Source organism: Hypanus sabinus, chromosome 1 (assembly GCF_030144855.1).
Source record: "Hypanus sabinus isolate sHypSab1 chromosome 1, sHypSab1.hap1, whole genome shotgun sequence".
Taxonomy (NCBI): Eukaryota; Metazoa; Chordata; class Chondrichthyes; order Myliobatiformes; family Dasyatidae; genus Hypanus; species Hypanus sabinus.
The window spans coordinates 171,189,209-171,216,409 of NC_082706.1; the positions used below are offsets into that span (position 1 = coordinate 171,189,209).

Below are 27,201 nucleotides of genomic sequence, written 5' to 3' on the forward strand. Positions count from 1 at the left end.
TCAGTAAAAAGAAAGAATTTTGTGACAATGATGGTATCACATCTCAGAAATAGGCCAAAGAAATTCTTCCATATATCTTTTATTTATGTCAATCCTGCATAATTTTTTGTAGGCAGTCTGGCAATGCAAACCTTTCTCAAGAGCTGGCAAAAGTTGGTGCTGAAGATGCTTCAGATAACATAATCTTGAATTAATCAGGATAAATTAAATACATTTTATTTCATTTCTGCAAAATCTGGGCATTGCTGGTAAGTGCAACATTACTCACCCTTAATCCCCTTCAAAGTGGCAGTGAGCACTCATCTGGACAAAGGTACTTCATTGTTGTTGGTTCGGGACATTCAGGATTTAGATTCAGTATTAGTGAATAAACAAAGATTCTTTTTCAAGTAGGGATGGTGTGCGGCATAGAAAGGAACTTAGAATGGTGATATTCTCAGACATCTAGCTGCCATGGTCTTCTTACAACAATCCCCAGATCATTAAGGGTGAGGGTGAAACGACACAATGCTATACCTAAATTCAGTGCCTATATTGATGCCAGATGTCATTCAGTTTTAATGTAGTGTTTCTAAAAGAACTGAATGGCTTGTTAGACTATATTAGAGGGCAATTTAGTCACTGGTGGATTCATTAGCTAGTAATGTAATCACATATGGCAGAACATAGAACTATCAATTTTTTTCACTGATACAATCTGGTAGTGACATAGTCACATTACAGAAATAATTTTTTTTTCTAAAATCTGGATTACTTAAATTCCAAAACAACCATGGCAGACTGCTGCAACATTCATGGAGTCAGGGACTTGTACTATATTTTTGTGTACGATTATATTTTACTGCTATGTTTTATGTGCTATATGTGCCTTGTGCAGTGTATGACTGTTAGGTACTGTGTTTTGCACCTTGGTCTCATAGTAATGCTGTTTCATTTGGCTGTATTTGTGTTGAACGATAATTAAACTTAAACTTGCAGAATTTGAATACACTGTCCGTTGGTCTTATTCAAACTTACTTGTCCAAAACTCTTGATTACCAGTGTCCAGTTATTTAATCTTTGCGTCATGGCTCCCTCCACCCCTCCCACCACACACACACACACTTTTTTTATTCATGTTTACTTTAAAATTGGCTAGTTGTCAAAGCATTTCTGTGGATGCCCTAAACTAGAAAGCATTAATGAAAAAGCCTCCAAGAACTTTGTTGCCTCTAAGTTCTTGTACTGAGGTGAACATGGGTGTTTCACTGTTCCAACATACACTGAACTCTACCATCTTGGGGACCTTACATGGCTATTTGTTTCACTATACCCGTGCCACAATATTTAATTAGTAATAGCAAATTAAAGCTTTGTGTCTTAAAGCATATACTGTTTAAGAAAGAATTATTGAAAATGTTAAAATTTGTATTCAAGCATTGATAACATCAACAAAAAGCAACATTAGTCTTTTCAAAGAAATATCAGACAGAATAACATAAATAGCGTAATTTGTCTACCTGAAACAATAAAGCAGGGACAAGGACTTACATCTCACAGTTACCTCTTTTGCACCCAATTACATTTACTCATCTCTTCTACTCTTTCCTTATAATGCTGTAATCATTTTCAAAATGTTACCACCTCACATTTCTGCCACTATTTCAGACTTTGTATGGCTACTTGCAACAGCTTTCTTAAAAGTTGCCTGTTCTTTTGACATTACTACCAGAAACAAAAATCAAATTCAGTCATACTGCACGGTCAATTTCTGCACACGAATGGCTCCATTCACATGATTTTTTTTTTGGTAAACTCAAAGCTTCATCTTTACTAAAGAGCAGTATGCACAAATGAACAAAATATTCCTCCCAAGATCCACATTTGACACAACTTCCTACTGATTGTCCTGAATTATATAGGAACAAACTACAAATATCCCATTACTTTAACACTCAAGTTGTCCTGCCAGCTACAAGAACTTGTGTACAGACACTTCAAGTCTCTGGTCTTTCACAAATATTAATGCTGTACCATCTGGATCAAATTTCCATGCCTCTTCTGCATTCTTTTTACAAAGGTTTATGATTTCACATTCCATAAACCTTTATAGTAGGACCAAAAGGAAATCACATAGCCCTCGTATCAATGTTAAATGAGATGTCAGACCAGAGACTTGCGTGTATGTGTACAGTACATGCACTCTTGAAGTTGTCAGGATAATTTATGTACAACCTTATGTACAATATCCATTCTCCCAAATCCATCTACAAATTCCTCTTGTTCCCCAAGGCCCCAAGAACTCGATTGCTTTCATTCTATAATGTATTGTAATATGCATTTGTCAACCTGGGGGTAAAAGCTAGGTTACTTGAGTTTTGTATAATCTTCAAATTTAAATTAAGTTCTGTACACTCAAAGCAACAATAATTTACAATGCTCAGAAGCTTTTTTTAATAATAACCTATGAAAAAGGATAACAACTTGTCATGCCATTCAATACGTTCTTGGCACCACTAAAATGACCCCTCTAAAATGGAATAAATATGCAACGTTTACTCTCACTTTCTGTCCCTTGAATAATTCCAACCAGACTACATGCCTACTTTTCCACATGATTTTTCAAATAGGCAACACATTTCATTCACGTTGTCTGCTTCTCATTGGCCCCCCGATTTGGCACTCTCTTCAACCATTCACGCATTTGAGGGCGGATGTTAAATACCGATTTATTGTCATAATCTCTTTGCTACCAAAGAGAAAAAAAATCTGAAATGTGTTTTCTGTTTAGCGAGATATAATTAGTGAGCTACAAGAACTAGTGCTGGAACCTCAATTTTTTTTAAAAATAAAGAATCTGCATCGATAACTTGGACGAAAGGACCTGAAAGCATGGTTGCTGCATTTATTGATATTTTGTAAACAACAAGGTGTGAAAAATACAGAGAGAAGGATACAAGATGTGTGGGTACAGATCAAGCAAATGTGGGAAAATATGACAGTGAAATGTCAAAAGAAACAGCATTTTATCTAAATGTTATGAATTTTGCAGAAATTTTAGTTCTGGAAGGATCTGGATAACAGGTCCATGATATGCAAAAGGTTACTGTGGTAGTATATTAAGTCAAGTGAAATTTACTGTAATTTAACTACATTCATGTATATAACTTATAACATGTATATAGAAACAAGACGACTTTTCTCCAAACCAAGGTGTAAAGTGCAGTAGAACACATAATACACAATAACTTATGAAGGCAAAAATAAAATCTACAGCTGAATAAGCAAAAGTGCATTAATATTAAATATTGTAAGGTACGATACAGATTACCCAGTAACATTTTGAATGCTTTCAGGTAGTAAGTTCAGAATCCTAATGACCTGGGGGAGGAATCTGTTTCTCTTCCTGACCGTTTTTCTGTTTATGCATCATAGTCTCCTGCCTGATGGTAGAAAAGTCAGAGGATGCTGGATGGATGGATGGGATCCTTAATAATACTAAGGGCCCAGTGTATGCAGCACTCCTGATAAATGTCCCCGATGGTTGGTAGGGAGACCCCTATGATTCTCTCAGCTGTTCTCCGTCCTTTGCCGGAACTTCCAGTCTGATGCTTGACTGCTCTCATACTAGATAAGCGATGTAACTTGTCAGGAAACTCTCAATGGTGCTTCTGTAAAATGCAGATAAGATGGGGGGGTGGGGGGAGTAGGAGGACTTGCTTGCCTCGATCCTCTTAGTAGTGGAAGTGCTGCTGTGCCTTCTTGTTCAGGGAGGTGATATTAAGGGACTCAGGTTATGTCATCCATGATGTGAACTCCCTTCTATAGAGGAGCCATGTATTCACAGAGGTAGATGGTCTGTCTGCACCTTTCTGAAGTCCACAATGATTTCCATCTCATCATTGTTCTTGATAAGGCCAACACTGTTGCATCATCTGCAGACTTGATGACACAGTTTAAGCTGGATCCCGTGACACAATCACACATCAGCCGTGTCAACAGTGGCAGGCTGAGTGTGCAGTCTTGGAGGAGCACTATTGTTTAGTGTAATGGGACAAGAGATGCTGCTGGTCTGTAAACAGCAGTCTCGCATAGAGACCCCATTGTCCAGGTGGGACAGGACAGAGTGGAAGGCAGAGGCTATTGCATTGTACTTGAGCAATAATCGAACTGGAAAGGGGGCCAATGTAACCGGGAGAAAGACTTTAGTGTACTCCATGACCAGCTGCTCAAAGCATTTCATAGTCATTTAGGCAGGTTCTTCTGTACTGAATGAAGGGTGCCGCCTTGAAAACTGAGATTACCTTGATATAGGACTACCTTGCATTAAAATAAAGTAAAAACATACACCAAGATAAACCAAGTTACATTAAGATTCAAAACAGACACCAGAATTCTTATGTGAATATGCATCAGAATGTTTGCCTTGTCAATTCCTTGAGTAAGTTTATCCTTAAAAAATGATTGCATTTTGTTTTCAGTTATCAGTCACTATTAATACAAAAAGCTGTTAACCCTTTGCAGTCCCAACTGTTGTTGGAAGTGGTCACATGCATTTGAGGTAAGTTTCTAATTGATTTTATGCCAGAGTCTTCTCCCATTCTTTCCAGTACTGAAGAACGGTCTCAGCCTGAAACATTGTCTACCTGTTCATTTCCACAGATGGTGTTTGACCTGATTTCCTCCAGCCTTGTGTTATGAATATTTGTTAGTTACATGAAGTGTTCATTTGCATACTTAATTTTACAATCTAGGAATTAAACTCTTAGTATTTAGTTCTATAAAGCTTTTAAATTTTTAACTGCATGCTCTGGCATATATTATTTTAACCAGTGGAGTAGCGACTGCAGCTGAGAATTAAACATGACATGAAATCAAATTTCAGATAGGTGTCTGATCATGTCAATGGAGCTTTGAGTCATGGTAATTTTTTTTAAATGATCTGAATTGAGATGAATGGTATTGTTTAGCTCTAGTTCAAACATTTCAGTTACTGTAAGTTTGAGAGCTTGTTTGTTTGGACCGCCTACTCACACATAGAAGTTTTGATAGGCAAAATGGAAATACAAATTTGAAAGATTAAGTTGTCTATTTGATTTTGGATCCTCAAGAGAAGGTTTGTACGAGTTTAAAAATGGAAGGCAGTGTAAATTATTTACCATAAAACCAGAATTAACACTGCTTCCAGTGTAGATCAGCGCTGAGATGTTAATTATTTCCACTGGCAGCTCCTTCCAACCAGCAGAGAATTTTTAAATTGGGGAAAACCAGATGAACTTTGTCAAAACCTGCCAGTCAAACAATATGTTTTTACGTTTTAGAAACGGAAGAACAAAGACACAATCAGGATATACAGTAAACTGCAATCCACTGCCGAGTGTTTTGACTCTGGCTCACCAGGTTGTTGTTCCCCATATTCCCTTTAAACTCTCCACATTCCTGTGCTCCATTTGAATGCTCCACATTATTAATTACTACATAATAAGAATACAAAAAAGTGAATTACAAGTGTTTTGGGGTATGATTAGGAATAACATCAAATACTCCAGCTGGAACATCTAGAACGCTGAGGGTTCCAGATTAGAGTTTTACTTTATTGGGATTACATTCAATAATGGATATTCCATTTTGGAAAAGTGCACCAAAATAAGTAATAACTAATGTCTTCAAAAGTGTAATTGGTTTCAGGCAGATAACCAGCTGCAAAATAAAAAGCTGAAAACTGAGGGATGGGTTTTGGATAGGCAGTTCCTTAACAAAATATCATGAAATACTCATGAGAGGTGAGTATCAAGTCAAAGGCACTGATGCACGTACCATACAGGGACCAATTTTGAAACCAGTTAGATCAACACCTAACAGTACATAGGTTTGTAGGGAATAAGCCCCATGCTTAGACAAATTATACTGGCCAAATTAATAGTCACAAAAGTACCTGACACCATTAAATCCACTAACGTACACATACATATGCTTTACAAGAGCAAGAGGAATATTACAGATGAGTAATTATAGTGTTTCTACTGTCATAGGTAAAAGGATCACTGGAAAAGTAACCAGGGCTACCCCGACACAGATGCTGCTCAACCCACTGCATTCTTCCAGATTCCAGCATGGGCAGTCTCTTACAAAACCAAGTTGGAAGCGTGGGTAATCTGATAGGAAGAGACTTGCAAAATTGCTTTGGCAGCCATCACTCAGTGGCTCCACAGACAAGGTGATGATAGAGTGAATGATACATGAACATTCTGTTGAATTTTCTACAAACCTTCAGGTGAGACCCATGAAATGCAATTAGCATACAGCCACCAATGTGATAGAGTTCAGTTTATCCCCGGTGGTGATGGATGATGGACTCAAGTCTTAAAATTAGTTACGTAGGAGATTAGCTGCATTCTCAGACTATTTGCCATGTTGTCATAGGTCTATAGGTAGGCAACTGTAAATGATCCATAGAATTGTCTCATTACAAGACAAGCCCAAAGCAAAGTAGCATTCCAGGAAGCAAGACTATGAGAATGCAAGAAAACTTACCAGTAATTCACTAACTTGTTGGGGGCTACCCAAATGGTAATGATAGGGTAGTTGCAAAGCACCAAAAGACACCATGTATAGCATTCATTACCTCCTAACAGGCCATGGGAGTGAGTAGTTCCCAATTCTGCTATCTAGATAAAATGGAATTTGATAAACATTGTGACCTCAACAAGTACTGGGCAATCTCTAGCAAATCTGAGGTCACCAAGACTTGGCTTGCATGGTGAAAACAGTTTATCCAGGTCAGAATTCAACCACACTTAATTTTCTCTCCATGCTGCCTTGAGTTATATTCTTGCCCTTTTCCAAACTATCTTATTAGATGTTCTGGACACCAGCAACTTTACCTTTTACTTTTTCAAAGCTGTTGAACCCACCCCCACCTATTTAATTTAAAGCCCCATCCACAGGTCTAGTTATGTAATTTGCCAGGACCCTGGTGCTAGTATGGTACAGGTAGATCCCCCCCCCCCCCCTTCTTCAATACTAGTGCAATGTCACACAAATTCAAACCCACTTCTCCCACACCAATCATCAAGACATCAACTCTCCACTCTTAACAAGATTGTCCTCATTGTGCAAGTCTCATGCAACTTAATAGAATAACATGACTGGAGTACAGCACACCCTGAAGGGCACCTATATCACACAGGAGCTAGGGTAGCCTGTAGAAATACTGTTCATGTGGAATGTGCATCTATTGCCTATGAGGAGGGTTTCTCCATGTGCTTCCACATTCCAAATGTGCAGGTTGGCAAGTTAATTGGCCACAGTAAATTATACCTGGTGTGTAACTAAGTGGAGAATCCCTGGGGAAAGGAAATCGATGGGAAAGATGGGAGGTGAAAAGGGCAAAGCCCCCATCAAAAATGGGGGTTTGATGCCCAGCCTGGACTCAGGAGGCTAAAGAAGCCATCTCTGCATGATTAATGGCAACACAGACAGGCAAGTTACATCCAAAGTTCGAGGAGGAAATAAGGGCAACAGAATTCTAAGAGTAGAGCTAGGATAGTACCCACTATGCATTCAGGGAAATCCAGTATTTATGTAGATTCATTGGACAAACTAATACATACTCTCCATGATCTACTGAATAAGCAGCGGAGCACCCTTTCAAACAGACTCATTCAGCTCCGCTGTCACAAGGATCATTACAGAAAATCTTCCCAACTGCAATAAGCAAATGCGACAGGAGAACACTTCATAGCACAATTGCCTGTTTTATCCCATTATTTACATTATTGCAAATTACTGAACATTGATAAATTGTGTATATTCTGTACTTTATTAATTATGTCTGCACATTGCTGTGTGTGTTTTTAAGATGTTGCTGATGTAACAAAAGAATTTCCCACTCAGGATCAATAAAGTATTTATTATTTGATCCAATTCACATTTGACGATCTAGTCATACAAATTGTACTGGTGCCGTTTTCAAGAATAGTTAGCTGTCCTTTCTGCAAATGTAGCCATGAGCACGTGGAAGTTATATTAAAACAAAATACCAAGATATTGCTGTATATTAGAGTATTAATTAGCACCTCAGACTTCCAAATGGAACTAAACTCGATACTTCAAGATATTTTAGCTTAGCAATAGTTTCCTTGGATCGAGAAAGGGTGACTGCAGTAGGCCAGCTTAAATCTGGGACGTGGTACATAAGGTTAGACAGAACATCTCTAGGAACCGCGAATTTGCAGATGCCTTTAAGAGATGTGGTTGGAGCCAAACATTGTTAATTTAAGGGATGCCTTGTGAGACCACTCATACGGACCCGAGGCAGGACTCTCCAAGATAAGACACCTGGAAAATAGTATTGCACTGGACAAGTTTTAAATGAGATCAGTGTATATTCATTGTTATAATGTTCCCATCAATCTTTCATATGTTTTTTAATATACAAAAATAGCATATTGACTGAATCTGTTAGGTAATCATATCCCTTTCCCTTGTGCAGGTAAACAGTTGATCAAATACACTTCTGTTTAACCAGAATAGACAGGTGAGTGTGATTCTTTTGGATCCACAACACTAATTTGCAAGTACAACATGCAATTTAGACATCCAACAGAACTTTGTTTATTGTAAAAGTTCTGAATCCAAATTCGCACGTTAGTCTTTAAGCGTTCATTCAAGACTAAGTAATGACTTAATTCCTCTTCTTGTAGGATCCAAAGTGATTAATGTAGCCTTCGTGTGAACATTGACTGTTCCACAATTGGGTACGATGAGCAAGTAGGTAGTGAGGTGCTGTGCCCCTGCTATTTATGGGGTGTGTCTGTGGGTCTGCTCTCAATCCCACAGTCATGGGCCATTTGTGCTGTCCCATTGCAAGGAAAAAAGTTAGCTTAGGCTTACACTTGGTGCAAATTTAAAAGTGATTAGAGATTTGAATACAACAAGCAAGTCTTTGGAACAGTCCAGACAGGGCATAAATGGAGCAATTGCTTCATTTTGTGGGAGATTCTGGAGGGTGGGCTAGGGGCAGAACTGTGGGGGGGGGGTGGTCACCATTTAAGATAAATTGAAAACTTGAGGATCGTGCATCTTTAGAACTCTTCCTAAAACATCAGTGGAACCAGGTTTCTGATTTTTATCATCAAAAGAGACAAGGTTCTTCATAAGGGGATGAGAAGTTACAGCTTAGCCCTGACCTTATTGAATGACAGACAAATCTAGAAGAGCCTTCCCATTTCTAAATTTGTGGGTTCACAGGCTACTTTTCAGATCTCTTCTGCTATCTATATCCAATTTTCTTTAATATATTCAGTACTCTAAAGCTAATCTCTCATTTTAACCTTTACATCTTTAATAATCCGAATTCTCTCCAAATGCGGCTCCTTCACTTACTATTGGAACTTGTCCATTTAAAAGCAGGAACAATTGCCTCAAAGATCTCCTGTTCATGTGCAATTTAGCTTAATCATCTTTGAATCAAAATCTGTTCTGAACCCTTATTAACTCAAATACTAAAGGCACTTTCTTGATACTCTTCATTACCCCTCATACTTGATGCTAAACCAGATTAATAGCATCCCCCACACAGCCCGACCGAGATATTCACGTTCCTGACAGTTCAAAATAATTTGCATCTAAAAACCTTCTGCATACTAAGCCCACATTGACAAAAGATGGGCATCATATTTACCTTCTTTGTACTTCACCGTTTAAAAATAGTTCAAATTTCCAGCTTCACGTATAGCATCCTCAGCCAGTTTCACCAATTCTTCTGGGTTGTGAGCAGAATTGGGCGTGTCCCATTTTTGACGGCCTAAAAAAGGATGAAGTGATCTTCAGATAAACTTTGTAATCAGCACATCTTCATTCACTTAAGTATTGCTAGGGATATTAAACTCAACTTAAGAAATCGGATGCGAATTATTACAAGATGCCGAGCATTTCATTTTCAGTAGGAGAGGTTTTGCTATTTAGAAACATACCAAATCAGCAGTAAGGTTGAGATGTACAAATTCTGGCAAAACTCTCAATAGAAAATGCATCAACTTCATACTATTGCAAATCTTTTGAATGATACAATTCAAATTACTCTTACATTCTGTCTGAGAATTTACTGAGACAAGATTTCTGATTTACATACTTAGGAAAGTCTGGTCAGTATAAGTTGCTGCATGATTTAATGGATGATAAATTGTGGATGGTGTAACATGGCGTATTATACAATACAGCAAATAAATAAATTACTCCAAGCAAATATTGCATAGGATACATTTACGCTGTAACAAGTTTTAAATGGCAACAACCATTTTGCTTAATACCTTGAGATGTTAATGGACCACTACTAAAAACCATAGTTATTTAAAAATAAGAGTCCAAATGCTCCAAGGTGAATAAATATTAAAGAACAAGTGACTTTGGCTAATACTATTGCTCAGCTTGCAAAGACAAAAATCTCAGTTGACTATTCCATATCAAAAACCATTAAGTCCCATGGATTTGTTAAAAAGCAACAATTTCTCCACAGACAATATTTAATTGTCCACAGCAATTTATAACATACTGCCATCCCAATGCATTCCAGTTACCCATTAAGTCAGTTCTTTTTTGTAATTTCTCTTTTATTGAAGTTTCAAACATTTCCACAAGATGTATTTCAGATATTGTACATATATATCATATAGTCATATATACCACAAATCTCCACAATATTTATCTGAGGTAAAAGAGGAAAGAAAGAACAAGCGAAAGGAGAAAACTATGTACAAGGAGTGATCTTTTTTTAAAAAAAAAGTTTCTTTCAAGTCAGTTCTAATGTATTGAAATACCAACCTCAACAAAAATTCATAACTATAGCGTGAATAAGTCTCTTCCCTGTTGGAAAGCATGCATTTTTTTAATATTTTGAAGTCTATTGAACACCAAATGCTCCTGAATATATTTCGATAAATTAAATCAGAATAGATAACTTTGCTTTGGATAGTACTGGGCTTTTTAGTGTGATGTTAACTGAAGAAGTACTCTGCCCAATAATTAAAAAGCTTTGTAGAACATTGAATATCCAATTTTCTTACCCTAGATTTGACTTCTGGTATTTTAGATAATTTTTGTAGTCAAGCCCAAATTCTTACTTCCCTGAGTTTTATTCTTAGCTTGATTTGTGGGTAAACTAATCTGCTCAGGAAACCAGCAGCAACCCATCAGATAATTTAGACATTAGACATCCTGATGTTAACTAAAATCAAGAACACGAATTTATATCAAGAATTTATAAGAGTTAAACATTTACTTTGGAAAGACTTCTATCTGATTTGTGGAATACCAAACTAAACTCATTGATATCAGCATTTATAATCTTAAATTGCTTGTTACAGGTTTGAAATTTAATGTTTCACTCTCAGTTCACATATTGGACACAAATTACCAGTTTTTAAAAAACTGAACAATTTAATCACAGAAAACAGTAACTAGAATTATGAGTAACCCAGAGCACATGTAATGAAGAAATAACCAGTAAACCAGGCCATGAAAACCTGATAGTTTCAAGATTTCTGTGCACAAGTAGAACATCAAAATCAATTATTTTTGCAGCCTTCAATGAAAGAGGGAAACTACATGCATTGAAGTGACAATGAAACAAATCCTGCTAAAAAAAAATTAAAACAATTGCTGAACTTTATTGTAAAAACCCGAGAGCTTTTAAAGTGATTTAGTAAGCTAGTGTTTAACATGATCTTGGCATTTAAACTTTCAAAACAGAAATTACTATTTGCTTACTTATTTACATGATTACTCAACAGCACACATTTGTAGATTTAGTCCCATACTGATGGCTGATGAGTGCGTCTATTATGTGATTACCTAAACTGATATTTCATCTGTTTATAATATACTTCAAATCTTTAATTTTGCATTCCAAAATGTATCCAGTTTTCCTCTGATTGACAGTGATAGCTTTAATGCAATTAGTAAACTTGTAAGACGACAAAGCAGCTGGATACCAGATATGACTTTGAAAATTGATATCTAATTTTCTGAAACTGGAAAAGTCTTCAAAATCTGGCCCAATTTTTTGCTACAAACTCAAAACTAGAAGTCTGAAGCACTAAATACAAATCATTTATAGCACTATTCAAATTTACATTAGCCTCCAATTTTTTAAATAAAGGTTTGTAAAGCTGATCTGCAGAAATGGAATGAAAACATTTAATTTCTTAAACAATTTTTGTTGTATTCCAAATCAAAACAATGCATTTTTAGTGATGCTACCATAACATTTCAATCAAAACTCCAGCTGCTTCTACCCAAACAATTCCCGATTCCTATGGTACAGCATTGTGAAAATCTTCAATACCTAGGTTAAATAGAAACAATCCAAGTTGTATCAGATTAATTTCCTGCTTCTTAAAAGGTCATATTTCATCCTATAACATTAAGCTTAAAATTAAAACTGTGCTGTTGTCAAAACTGCACCAATAATTAAGAGACATCAATGCAGCTTGTGTATTAAAGATAGGCAGTATTCATTAAACAAATTTACTGCCGAGTCTTTCAGTTTCAGGGGCAGAATTGTTTAATGAACACTACACATCTCTAATACACTAGCTGCATTGATATCTTTTAATAGTCAAAACTCTACCCTCCAAAGAAAAAAGGAATTATGGCCTTTTCAAATTTATTGATCTCTCCTTTGGGCAGTATTTGTTGAAGTGGTTGTTACTATCCAAACAAATTTGGTAAGCCCGTGCAATGCATTTTTGAACAACCACACCAGTTAATAATCAACTCCATAACAGCCACTGATTAAGAAATTCTCATTTCGGACAACAGTACAGTTAAAGAATTGTTGTAAGTTCAGCTAATGTTAAACTACCTTTTTAAAAATTGAAGAGGCACAGATTAGGAACAAAGACATTTAGTACAATCTATGCCCTACTCCTGTAGTATTGCAAGTGTTGATCCAGAAGTGCTCACAATCACTTATGGGAAGATGATGACTCGGGCTAGATAGGACAGCACATACTAATCACGAATACCTGCCTCTTGATAAGCCAGTGTATTGCTGTAAATTAATAGGGGCTGTTTACAAATTTATATGGAACTAGACATTAGAAAAAGTTGGCACTGAAAAGCAGAAAATAGGCAATCCAAGAATCCACTGAATGCATATGGTGATGTCACAAAGTCACAGGATTGCAATTGCCTTCTCTTTTGTGAAGATTCTGATTGGGTTTGTTTGCACCCACAAGATTTCCTCCTTTGGAGCACCAGCACAACTAAAACCAAGAGACCAATAGTCAAAATAACCCACTAATACAATGCTAAGTGGCAGTTTATCTAGCACAAGATAATCCTGTGGAGGAAGTTCTCCATCTTGTTTTGTGCCAAGCAATTCAAATTTACCCAAGAACAATTGTCCTATTTTACAATTAAGAAATTCATTTTAAAAAGCAGTGAAGTAGTAACCTCGTTCAAAGGAAGAGATGCATGAATCTAGGATGATGGGCTTTTTGAAGGTTGGAGAGGCAATTTATAATAAATTGTTTTGTTGGCAGCTAAAAACATTGTAAAGCATAGATTTGCATGTTGCCTTCAAGCAGAGTTCTAATTGCAATTACTCTAATAAAGTCAATTCTCAGTAAGGGTTTCAGCTGAATTAAAGCACAAGTCAAAGAGGGAAGAGCTTTAGAGGAGACAAAATAGCCAGATTGGTAACTGAATGGATGCAACTTGATTTGTATTGAATGACAGGCAGCTTTTTTGAAGAAAAACAGCTTAGTAGCAGTAATGCTTTTTAGCATACAACCATAGAAGGCTGGATTAATTAGCAATGTTGGCCCAAAAAGTCTAACAGCCAGTTAAATTGTCCTACTTGTTTACTAACTCTGCAAAAGTTTCATGATTTTCAAAATACAAATCGTTTTCCAATATTGCATCAATTTCACTTTCTTGGTGTTTTATATAATGCAAAATATTTCAAATCTTTCCTGAAATTTTGCCCACGTTTGACCCATCGACTAAGAGACCCCACTACCAGAAGATGACTCAACTTGGAGAATCCTAATCGAGTCCCTCCTTGGTACCAACAAGATCCAGTGTCTGAAAAGAAAATAAATTCTCTTAATATCCCCTGGATCTTATCAACATTGAAGGGTGTTGCCCAGTATTGGTTTCCAATTTTTGACTTTAAGATGGCAAAACATTACATCAACTTGAAACACTGCATATAGAACATAAGACACAGGATCAGAATGAGGCCATTTACCCAACCAATTAGCTCTACCAATCAGCTGCAAGATGATGGCTAATTTTCCCTGAACTCGTCTCCTGACTTCTCCCCATACCCTTTGATGCTCTTACTAATCAAGAACATTTGCTTTAAATATACAAAATGACTTTGCCTCCACAGCCATCTGTAGACATTATTTCAACCACCCTCTGGCTAAAGAAATTTCTCATCTGTTCTAAAGGGACCACCTTCTATTCTAAGAATGTGCCCCACTATTGGGAACATTCTCTCCATGGCCACCATTTAGGCCTTTCAATATTTGCTAGGTTTCAATGAGACCACACTCCTCCCCCACCATTCTTCTTAACTCTAGTGAGTACAGGCCAACAAACACTTCTGCTATCCATTTCAACACTTTTTTTTTGAGTAGACAACTGTACATCTTTAAGAACTTTAAAAAAAGCCCACTACTCTATTCTTTCCATCATTCTAATTAAAATTGTTATTTCCACTAATTAGTTTTCCAAAGGCTGTTGCTTCATTATCATACTGAATTTTATGCTGTTTACATCCTTTCAATATCCAAAATAGTCACCTTGAAAATACAAATCATTCTTCCCAACCCACATTAGAACTTTGGGGAATGCCATTGCACACATCCCAACACTTATTCCCTTGGATAAAGTATGTTTATATTAATGTTACTTACCTCAACTGCATCCTTGGATACTCTCAACTAAAATGGGGAATGTTTATAGCAAACATGCTATATTGTTAACATGTTGTTAACAAACCTATTAGTGGTCACTTCAATCAGACTGTTTTATAACTTCATATTGTGAACTTGATATTGATATTGAAGCCTGTGAGATTATTACAGTGTAGAATTTGAGAGCTGCGGAAGTTGCCAGTTTCTTTAAAAAAAAATGTAAATTTAGTGCCAACTGAACAAGTTGAGTCTTTGAAGTATGGAGAGTCAGACATTACTGTTGCAACTTTATCGCATTCTACATGCTCTAGTTGTTCTCCATCACGTTGGGGTGATCTTGCTGAAATTTAAAATCAAGCTGTAGACATTCCTCTTTAAATGTATAGTCTCCAGGACAACTGTATCTGTCTAATAATTCAAATATTGCATTGACCTTTGGATACCAGAAACAGATCCTTGAAAGATACAGGAATTCTTGCAGGAAAGGGGACTGTCATCTTTAACTGGTGGCAAAGACATGAAAGCGGAACCACTATCACTAATTGAGACTGCATCATTTAAAGTACTTAAATGATTCATAGTTGGTTCATTAGACAATCTGTCACCTCTTGAAGGAAATCTACAGGATAGATTCTCTACATTTAGGATTTTTGTGGAGGAAATGCAATTGACAAAATCTGGTAAATTAATAAGAAGGGTAGGGAAAATGAAGTGCCATGTTCTTTTTTTTAAAAAAAAACACACCAAGACAGTCAGGTAACGTCATCAATAAATTAAACTATAATGTTACAATAGATGTGGGACAAATAGATAATTGGCTCAAACATAGAGAAACTCAATACATTTTGAAATAAAGCCAAGTAAGTGTAAATAAAGCAATACAGGTCAAGTATCTAAAAAAAAGTCATTAATGAAAATGCAGCAATCTTCATTAAAAATCATGACAGTTTAAAACAGGTAAAGGGAATAATTAACATACCATATTAAATACATTGCTAGCTATATAAAGTCCATGTTTAAAATTCAAAAGAGCAAGCTAAAGATTAATTTAGAATTGATTACATCATGGACTAGTGGCAGCTAACTTTACATTCACTAAAATGTTCTAAACTACTCTAGAGAAACTCTTCTAGTCTTCATATTTTGGTATTACGCATTTGGGAAATGAGTTAGCATCTGAACCATTCCCTGCTACAAGACAGACTGCAATTTACAAGAACTGAATATTCCAGAAAAAAAAGAATAACATGTTATTTGGGATAATGTATTTTATTGATAATGTGCATAAAACTTCAACTTGTCTTCAAATAGCATTCTAAATTAATTTTAGTATCCAATCATAATTCTACAAGTCAGACAGCAAAACTAACACTTGCAAGAAACAATTTAATGTGAAATTAAATTGTGCCTCCTAGCTTTATCTCAAAGAACAGAAAATGAGATAACATGTATACATTTCTGCAAAATCCAGAACTTAGTATGTGGATTCAGAAATGCAGGAGTACTGTCCATTGAAAAGGGCAATTTATATTCTCAACATAAAATTCTTTGCAAGTCATTAGCCTGTAGAACACCAGCTCCATGTGGATTCTGGAATAGAAGTTGAGTGAATATTGTCATCAGCATATGAATATTTTAAAGCATTATTTGAAGTCAAATTCTTCGAAGCTACTATCACAAAAATGAAATTTTAAGGTAAGTGTTTATAGCAAACATATCATTAGTTTTAAATTATGACTAGAGAAAATCAATTATATTAAACAGGTAAGCTGCTTAAAGTGAATTTTGAAAGGTAAATCATATTAAAAAAATTTAAGGCAAAGTCAATATTTCAATGGTGCAAAACTGTTTAGCAGTCAAGTACTCAGAAGTAGCATTAACTTTGAAAATACCAAATGACATCACAGAAACCCATTCTAGTGGTCAATAGTGCTTATGTTTCACACAAACCTTCCCCCACGACTTCATTAGTTACTTTGATATTCTGTCTCCTCCTTTCTTCTCCCTCCCCCACCCCAACTCAAATGTACATATGGCAAGTAGTATTGCCTATTTCATCAATACAACTCCTGATTTTGGTCTTCCACAAAGCAAAATGGTTTTCCACAACTAGATTATCAAAAACTATTAGATCACATACTCAGTTTTCTCTTCTAAAGAAACCTTCAGCTTCTGTTTCCATCCCACCCCAATAGTTCAAGATTCACCCTTCAAAAATTTGAACTTTTGGGAATATTCTGAGCTCTTCTGAAGTCCCTCAGAATCCACAAGTATAGAGACTAATTTTAGTACAGCATTCCCAAATGTCACCTAGCCTAACTTAAGGGTTTTATAACAAATATTAAGTTTATCCCACCAATATTAAAACATACATTTGACCTCTTCAGCCCATGTTGTTCAATTGTACTAATTTGTTTTGTACTTTCCTGTGATCTATTTAGACATGTGGTCTCTATTGGTCATCAAAAGATTGAAGGATATTTAGGACACCAAGTCACTGCCCCAAGCTAGGATAGATAATCCAAGCCATTTTCCTGCTGCTTAAAAAAAAGTGTTCACATAATAAAGCCAGCTTTTATAATTGTACTGATAATACTGTATCAGAACATCTGCCATAATTTACCCCACATACTTGAAGTCTATATCCTAACTGGTTAAACCAAGTTATCTCATACATACTGAAGTTTTACCACACGTCCATATTATTAGGATCTTTCACCATTTACTCATAGATAACAATAGCTCATTTAGATCAATACGTTTTAGTAATTTTTTCATATTAAGATTAAGAAATGGCTTTGGTAAAGTATTACTAAATGTTACTGGTTTTAATAAATCTGAATATCAGAAACAAGTTTCTGTTTCATTAGCAATTTATTGACATGGAACATAAAAATAAAAAACCTTAAAAGGACTTGACTTTACAAACTTATTTCAGATTTAAACTCAAAAGTTATTGAAAGGGGAAAAAACTAGGAAAGCACTGATAAAAATATTGTAAACAAATCTCATTCATTTCTGTACAACCATTTTACATGTTAACCACGCCACGTAGCTTGAACTTCATTTAAGGGGCAAATAATTAGTCAAAGTGGATACTTTCAAATCCTAATTGCAAATATAGACTTTAGCACTTTAGATGCTCAGTTCTACAAGGATGTTAGAGCTGTAATAAAAACACAGCACATTAAAAACAAAATGTATGCTTCATTGGTCATTTGTGCTCCAAAAATAAAATTTAAGATTTTAGTTGTCACTTTTAAAGAAAGCAATGTTAGCACAAGAAATGGATTCTTAATTAGTTGGCCACACTTTGCTGAAAGTTAGTTAAATTCTTAATTTTTGTTCCATCCAAAATGTATTCCTTCATTTGAAATACCATCTGATATTTCAAGTTGCATTTCTGAAAATATTGGTTTACAATTATGACACAAAAATTTTTTAAAAAATGAACTATACATGTCAAATTTGATTAAATGATCAGGAAGTAAAAACAGCAAAAGGTACTCCATCTCAGCTCTTAATATACTTTGAGGAATTCTACAGTGGTAGTTGCTAAATGCATTCCAACATAGTTGATAAGTACAGTGCTCTAATAAGCTTCATTTTTTGTTTATAGGTAAATTTGAAATTATGCACTGAAAAACTTCAGACTATGCTTTAACTTAGCAAATTACAATATACCTTTGTAACAAAATTCTAGATTAATAATAGTTATCATATAGGAACACTACACTTTGAAGCCAATGATTTTGATTCATTAATGAACCACTTTCACATAATTTCAATAAAAATGTACAAATATACAATTTGATTATAGGTGTAATGGATGTCTAGTTTAACTAGTTCTTTAAAAATTGCACAGTAAAACACTTGCTTATTTTGCCGATCAAAAAACTCTCAATTAAACAAGGAAATTTAATCATTAGTTATTACTGCTTTTTCTGGTTTTTGAACCAATGACCATGTTAACAAATGTTACCATTCAAACCAATCTTTCAGAATGAACTTTAACACAAATTCTTATTCTAACTAAAATTAAACTAAAGGCCTAATTATTTTGAAAAAATACACAATGGACTCGATTCCTTCTTCTCCGGAGTTGCCAGTACATTTAAACCATAAATATTTGCATGAGAAATTGATGTAAATGGAGGATTACAGTTACATTAATGATTTTGAAATACATTGGAAAAACACCCTCAACTATATACTAGCAGCAAAATGCAATGCAACAAAAATATTCCTAATAATAAAATCCGAACAGCTGTTAGATTGAGGGTGTACAGCACACTTGTATCATTCTATTCAATAAAACATTCTTAAACCTGGTTAATTATGTTTAATTCACCTTATCCTTGAAATTAATTGTAACTAAAAATTATTAAATAGCAAACATTTCATGTCCTTAGAATCCTAATGGCCAGATCCATTGATCTACATTTGAAAGCCCTTTTTCATTGTCAGATCAATAAACAAATTTTATTAAATAACTTTTACTTTAAAATTATACTTGTATGTAAATCTTAAATATACGAAGTTATGGAATAAATCAATTTGAATTCTGGCAAGTATTTTAAAAGTGATTCTGCATTAAAGGTAGCAATACACTCCAAAATTAAATGCATTCTTAATATTTTCATTTAGAAGGTCAAATCTATACTAGTCCAGGTGTCAAAACATGGCAGAATACAAACAAATATTTCCAGCATAGTCTGGAATGAGAATACATTCTGCTGTTTTAAACAAAGCAAGCATTGTCTTATAATATTTTCCAAATTGCACCTTTTAATTAAAAAAAGACACCTTATCCTTTATTTTCCCTGGTTTAGAAAGAAAACACCAGCAATCACAAGCAAATCAGCTTCTGCAAATATTAAATCATGAAATCATGTGAATGTTTTATTAGTTTCTGATTGTAAAGTTTAAGAACTGGCAAAACAAAAATTGCACTTTCAAAACCCAAAAATAACTTTTAAACAAATAATTAAATTCTCGTCACCAACCTTTTGCCACCAATTACAGATTAGCAGTGCTGTTTGGTTGTGGCTTTTCTTGCTCAATTTAAACAGCATACAGTACTCAGAAGTATCACCCTAATTTGTTGCAAAAAAGATGGAAAAAAATCTGACATTGAAACAGCCTGAACAATGTTTACATGGAATTAAAACAATCTAGTTTTAAATATAGTTATTCCAATAGAATGACAATAAGCAATCTTTCAGGTAAGATTTCACAGGTTCTTGTACCTTTATTAATCTTGCTAATCAGTACACAGAGTTTTTGAAGTACCATAAAATACATGTACTCAAACAGCATCCAATCATAACAGGTTTGATGCATTTACAGCATGAACTTAGTGTAGTGTTCTAACAGTGCAGTTAATCTCTAATCTGCACTGGCTTTCATAAACCAAAGCATTATTTTATAAACACTATTTATACATGCATACATCTAAATTGCAGATTAAATTGTGTGTACACTCCGCATTCTAATAATAATCACAGCTGAATGTCTATCTATTGTGAAATAAATAGAAAATATTGAATTCCTGAGATCAAAGTGATTCCTAAATATCACTGCTTGTAAATTTATTTGCTCACTTGTACAAACATGTTTTGACAATTCCCATGTTGGAGTAAAGGTTACTATTATATCCAAGATTGTTTCAATGTCAGAACATCAAAATAAACAAGTGCAACAATATGAAGTCCATGTGAACCAGTTACAAAATGACAGGTTTATGAACCTGGGTTTTGTACATTAGATGTGAAATTAGCACCAATAAAGAAGACCTTTCACAATTAAGTTTTCCCAAATACATTCAGGATTTAAATGACTTTGAGACTACAAAGTGCTTCCAGATTTGATACAATTACGTTTTATTAAAATAAAAATACACCTGGTTAATAATTCAACTGAATTTAAATGACAGTGTTTTATAAAGGAGTTCAAAAGTCACTACTCAAATATAAAATGATTCCAATTCAGAAACCTATGAATATGAACTTACCAAAACCTTAACAACCAAATACTCCAAGTCAAATAGAACAATTAGCTGTTTAAGTATTGAATTAAAAGATATGTTTTCCAAGGGAGAGAAGCCTTGTAATTAATTATGAATTGACAGACAAAAATCAAACAACTATTTTAAGCTACAGTTCCTTTCTCATTAAAAACTTACCAGATGGGTTGCAGCTTCATTATGAATCAGTTATTACAGTATAAAATGTACTAAACCTAGAATATTGACCAAACTGTTACCTGCCTTAGTTATGCAAACATTTAACAAAAGCAAGCACAATCTGAAACCAGAATAATTTCTATTAAATAGAATCAGTTAAATGCAGAATGTTTGATGCAACTTTTCTAAAGCCATTTGACCAAAAAAAACAATTCCAGTATTCGTCTTCCATACAAGCCAAATTATTATTCTTCCACCACCCCCACCCCCCCCCCCCCCCCCATGTACTTATTAACTTCAACCACACTGACATGAACAACCAATTCTGTATGGTCACACATTCCAGATTCTTGTATGCTTGAATTCATGACTACAATCCCTTGTACAACTGGTAACATCTGCTTTACAGTTAATCCAGTCGGTCATCATTTTAAAGACCTAACACCCTAAATTAACTCGGAGCTGCTTAGTCTTTGATAGTTGTTCCTCCTTAGTTTGATGAAGCGACTTCCACTCCTTCCTGTGCCTCCTCCATACTAGACGAGACACAACTATGAACGGTGTCCAAGCTTGACCTAATCCAGTGTTCTAGACTTCTGCATTCTCCTGTTCTATAGAAATACAATTCGCGTGTGTGTAGCTTTAGCTTTTAAAGTAGATTAATACATTCCTAGGAACATACTACATTCGGATTTTTATTTCCCTTTCTTCCATCAAAATAGTAATCGTACACTTACATTGAAATTAATTTGTAATTCCATACAATCTGCAATGATTAGGTCAGCTTTAATAAAAATTCAATCTGTAAAAGCACTATTTCACATAGTCGTCATAAATGATGCGATGTATAGTATATTTAAAACTTCGGCAAACAATCGAATAATCAGAGTAAACTACAGAGACAACTATTTATGCAATTAATATTTATTTTTGAAATAATCAACGTATAGCCCATCCTTCAGGTCATTATACCAATGGCTGCAGAAGCAGCAAGAGCAGAGGCTTTCCAATGGCGCTGACGTGCTGTACGTCCACAAATAATTAGAATATTAATCACAATACAACGAGACAACAAATACAAGTGCTGTAGGTCTCGTGTTCGCAGATTTTCAAAAAAAAATTGAATGAACCAGGTATCCGTCTTTTCGATTTCAAAAGTTTTCATTAACTCACGTTGTCTTCTGCAAAAAGCACTGCCACCCCCGCTCCCCCCGCCTGAAACATGTCAGAAATGCAGCACTGCTTTACATGTGCAGAAAAACACACAATTTGCGTCCACCAATTCAAACCAAAAAGAAGGAAAAGCAATAATTTAACAGAAGCAAACATCAGTCCGTTTCTGGGCAGAGGAACCAATTAATCAGACCGACTTTAAAGTGCTCATCAGTATGCAGTCGTAAAGATGTTAATTTGTATTTAGCTTCGTTTCCACCTCCCCCCCCCCAAACCACCGTTCTCCATAACATTAAATCCTTCTCTGTGTGGAATTATTTTGTGCACTTCGCAAATTAAAATGCAAAAAAATAGAAACAGCAATCGAAATTAATCACCAAGTATAAACACTTGCACCAAACTGAAATCCATATTATCAGTTTAATCGAAAAATACATTGCTAAATAAGCCAATAGTGGTTCGAGTTAAGGTAGCTTTATGCATTTTGTTTTTGGGGAAACATCACATTACACAAATCTTGTTTTATTTACACAAAGTTCAGAGAGAAAAGTTGCATTTCCATTATTCCCCGAAACCTGCCAGATTCGAAACGTCATTTAAAAATGAGTGTTTTGTTTTAAGCGCCTCTTCCTAAAAACATCTTAACATCGCAAAAACTCAAAATATTCAACTACAACCCTTTCCCTACCCTCCCCCTCAACACCTTAGTTGCATGTTTCAGCAAATCTTGCTCACTTCGTCTCGATACTGCAATGAAAATTTAAATTAAGAAACTTTAAAACTTATGGATGCTATAAATATGTTTGCAGTACAACATGTAGTTAACATTTTAATTGAAGCGCTAATTGATTTGTTATCGTTTATTCCAAAAGTCATATACGAAACAAAAACTGGGCGGGGGAGGGGGTTGAGAAGAGAAAGGGAAGTTTGAAAAGTGCGCATTTTTTAAAAGTGAACTTTTTAATGAAAAGTTCATTAAAATTTTAATTCGTTTAAGTTGCGTTGCAGCTTTGACAGAAGCTTCAAGTTTTTCTTTCCCTCTGCAGAGCTGTCGCTGAACGTAGAACAACAAAAATTAAGATAAATTAAACTCTAGTCCCAGCCGAAGCCGGGCTGAGAGCGAATAAAGTGTTACAGGCAGCGAGGTTATCTCCCGGCAGTGGCGATGAGCTGGGATTAGTCGCACAAGTTGTTTCCTCTGTCTCTGCAGCCGTTGCCTCCGTCTCTCTCTCTGAGGTACAAACGGGGGCACAAACTTTCTCCCCTCTCACAACATGATTTAAATAACCCTGATAAACTATTTCAAAACGGGGACAACACCTGGCAAAATTCAACTGAAACTTACCGCGGGACACTCAACATCACTTTCCCGTATTTTTTCCAGCTTTAAACAATGTTACGAATTTTTAAAAATTTTTTTCTCATATTTTTGTTTCACCGCGGGCCTAAAAATTGTTTGCTTTAGCCTCCTTCCAGCGGCCATTGTATACACGCTGCGCTTCCACCTACCTTGATGGCGGACATCCCGCCCCCTCACCCCTTTTTTATTGGATTACTAGGGACTATGGGCGGGGCTCCCCTTGACATACTGCTCGGGACTTCGTGCTCGATTGGCGTAATCTCTCCGTCCATCAATGTCAATCCAAGGTTTCCGCCATCACGTTTGGTTCTGCATATTTTATAATGCGCGGCCGCCCGTGACGTCACTGGTTGATGTGTACTGATTTTGGAGGTGAGGAGAGTGTGTAAGTGGCAGAGGGATGTGTAGGGACTCAGTGTGAGAGTGGGGATTAGAGGTTATCGAGGACAAAAGACGAAAGAGTATAGAGGAACGATGCAGAGAGACGGAGGAAGGGAAGAGAAGGTGCAATGGCAGAAGAATAAGTACGGACGTACTGGAACATGAATGGAGGTATTGGAGCAATTAGGACCAGGAAGCCACTTGAGAGAGGGGCCAGAATGTGAGATTACGGGCAAGGGTTGGGAAGGAGGGTACAGCAAAGGACCAAGAGGGTACGGGGGGGGGGGGTGTGGGATGGGAAAGGACTGTGGGATTAGGAAATTATGGGCAAAATAAGAGTAACAAAACGAAAGAGAAAGCAATAGAAAGGAGCAGAGAAGTGAGAAGGCAGTTGGAAAAATAAACAGGACGGAGGGGAGGCGGGGGTCAATTGGAGAACAACAGAGGTGAAATAGAGGAGAGGCAGAGGGTAGAAAGATGCTGAAGGAAGAGAGAGCTGAGATGAAATCCCATAGCTGAGAGGGAGTAAGGGGACAGTGCGAGAATAAACTGTCTAATACACACAACATGCTACAGGAACTCAGCAGACCAGGCAGTATCGATGGAGAGGAGTAATTAGCTGTCATTCTGAACCGAGACCCTTCATCAGGACTGGGGAGGGTCTCCGCCTGAAACATCGACTGTTTACTCTTTTCCATATCCGAGTTCCTACAGCATTTTGTGTGTGTTACTTTGATTTACAGCATCTACAGATTTTTTTCTTGTTTGTGCATAAACAACTTGCATAGTTTGCCAATGAAGGGGGAAGATAATTTAGGAGGGGTAATTTAGAATTAATTTAGAGATAATTTAGATGGGGGAAGATGATTTAGGAGGGCAGGCAACATAAGGGGACAGTAGGGATGAAGATAATTTGAGGTGGATGTGAGATGAATTGAAAATCTAACACCAGTAAGAAGAGTGACCAAAAAAAAGGGGTCAGTAAGAGAGACTACAGTGGAGATGAGGGTTAAAAGAGGAGGATATAGAAGAAGATAAAGTGTACATAGAGACTGGGTAGAAAGAAGAAAAGAAAATACTGTTGGAAAAGGAAGGATCAGGAGAAAGAGAAGAAGCAGGATGGAATCACTAGAGAAGAAATTTGTACGCTACGCCCAATCAATCAATTGTCTTATGTGGTTCACATAAAATGCTGAAGGAACTCAGCAGGTCAGGCAGCATCTATGGAGGGGGCATTTGTGGCGAGACTCTTCATAATGAAATGTCCCCTCCATAGATGCTGTCTGACTTGCTGTTCCTCCAGTATTTTGTGTGCATTTACAGCATCTGCAGAATCTCTTGCATTTGTGAATTCTGTCTCAAACTTCTTTCCTAGTGCTGGTAGGAAAAGGAATGTTGGAGGAAGATAGGATGAGAAAGTAAGGAAATGTGGGCTCAGTGAATTTGCGAGGTGTAACGTAAATCTGTGGAGAGAGGTGATAAAGGAAAAGAATCCATAAGCTAAAGACAGCAAAATTGAAGGTGAGCAGCAAATAAAACGGATCGAGAATGGAAATGTGTTCAGAGAGGAGAAATAAATTGGAAAGATGAATGAAACTGGGGAGGCTGGGGGAGAAATATTTTTCGTAAAGTTTGCAGAATGATCCCTAAACCAATTTTCCGCTTGAGAAGCACTAAGAAATTTCCTTACTACTGGAGGATTGGTCAGTTACACTGCACCTTCTATTGATGCAAGATCTAGTTCAGAATGCCTGGAAATGTGCGAAAGTTAAGAGATGAAGACACAAATCCATGTATTGAGGTAGGAGAATTATCAAATGCTAGCAATTATTTTATTATACCAAGTTTGTTAACAGATGTGACATCTCTTCTACTTTTATTTAAAGGAAGGTGATGCCTCCAAGAAGTGCCTAGAAGCAAATAACTACAACAAGAATATGTGCAGCTATTACTTTCTGAGATACAAGATGTGTAGGAAATTCTGGGTAAGTTTAAGTGAAGATTTAACTCCCAAACAGGAGACCATGGACAACATCGGTTACAAATTTAGCTTGCCTTGGTATAATATTGCAACAGCCTTGATTTTATAAACAAGCTTAACTATTCCACCACTTGGAGATTCTTCAACTGCTTTCTTGTAACATTTCCTTTTTCAGGATTTTCTGCTGGAGATGATGTAGGACGTGAAAAATATTTTCACTCTGTCCAATCTATGAATTATGACTTTTGTAACATTTACTACTATTTTCCAAGGCATATATGTTGCATATTTCTCTTATTTTAGTTTGTGATATCTTTAATAAAGTTTTTGGCAATTATTATTTACAAGGAACTTTTTGTCCCTTTTTTTGAAGAATGATGTAACAGTGCAAAGAAGAAGGAGTGGTGTTAAACCTGAAATGCCAACTGCCAAGGAAAGAAAAGAGATTTTAGAAGACTATCAAGAGAAGCCCTACTGATTATCCTGAAAAATCAATAAATGTGAATTAAAAACCAGAGTATTATCAAAAATGTAATTTTATGTCAGTAAAGCTTTTACTTAATGAATATAAGTAGATTATCAAGTATAATGCAATAAAACAACACGAGTTTGGTGTATATACATGCAGCTATCAGAGCATAGATGCCTAAAGTCATTACTGTTAGCTATGTACAATAGAAAAGCATTGTTAATACACACAACTTTAAAATGCAATGCCTTATATTACATTGTCAACTTAAAAAGCTTACATTTATGGCCTGACAGTAAGATGCTGGAGGCTAATATTTCTATTTTGATCTAAGGTATTGTGTTTATTTTGCCAACATGGGTAATCACAATGGCAGAGTTTGCTGCTAGTGGCAAGTTTCTGTGCTGATGACGGTTTGTCTATTGTGGATGTATAATTGTCAGCCTGTGCCTCCATGCTAGACCTAGAAGAAGAAGCTATGGCAATACATAGTAAGGAGCAGCCTCTGTGGAAAAAGCTGAAGAAACTGGGTAAGCAGGTTGCTAAATCTTAGGAAAGTTAAATGTTTTGAATATTGCTAAAACTCAGAAACATTCAAAAAGTACTCTACTTATTCTTTAAACAAAACTGTAAATAAGAATACTTTCAACAATTAACTTTAAACAAAACTCAATTCAAGTATTTAAATTAACAAAACTCAATTCAAGTAAATGGAGTCACTGTGACCTGGCTGAGGTTCAGATG

General features: G+C 35.8%; 2 protein-coding genes across 6 annotated transcripts in view; one reads left to right on the forward strand and one right to left on the reverse strand.

The window, feature by feature from the left end:
* Nucleotides 1-23,752, reverse strand: part of LOC132400140 (zinc finger protein PLAG1-like) — a 42,743-nt gene extending 18,991 nt beyond the window's left edge. Inside the window, exons 1-3 of one of the 2 annotated variants that reach the window (XM_059981213.1) lie at nt 23,612-23,752; nt 19,916-20,005; nt 9,665-9,787 (exon numbers count right to left, since the gene is read on the reverse strand). The gene's annotated coding sequence lies outside the window, so the exon portion shown is untranslated. The remainder of the gene's footprint in view (nt 1-9,664; nt 9,788-19,915; nt 20,006-23,611) is intronic. The other variant, XM_059981212.1, reaches the window with a different exon arrangement.
* Nucleotides 23,753-23,922: 170 nt separating this feature from the next.
* On the forward strand, nt 23,923-26,505 carry chchd7 (coiled-coil-helix-coiled-coil-helix domain containing 7). Of its 4 annotated transcripts, none has more exons than XM_059981216.1 (4): nt 23,923-23,998; nt 25,679-25,808; nt 25,894-25,992; nt 26,362-26,505. In XM_059981216.1, exons 2-4 carry the CDS (start codon nt 25,755-25,757, stop codon nt 26,464-26,466), a joined length of 258 nt encoding a protein of 85 aa, XP_059837199.1. In that variant the 5' UTR covers nt 23,923-23,998; nt 25,679-25,754; the 3' UTR covers nt 26,467-26,505. The 4 variants fall into 4 exon arrangements, with proteins under 4 accessions (XP_059837199.1, XP_059837200.1, XP_059837198.1 ...); XM_059981217.1 differs by lacking the exon at nt 23,923-23,998 and adding an exon at nt 24,005-24,178; XM_059981215.1 differs by lacking the exon at nt 23,923-23,998 and adding an exon at nt 24,313-25,528.
* The last annotated feature ends 696 nt before the right edge of the window (nt 26,506-27,201 follow it).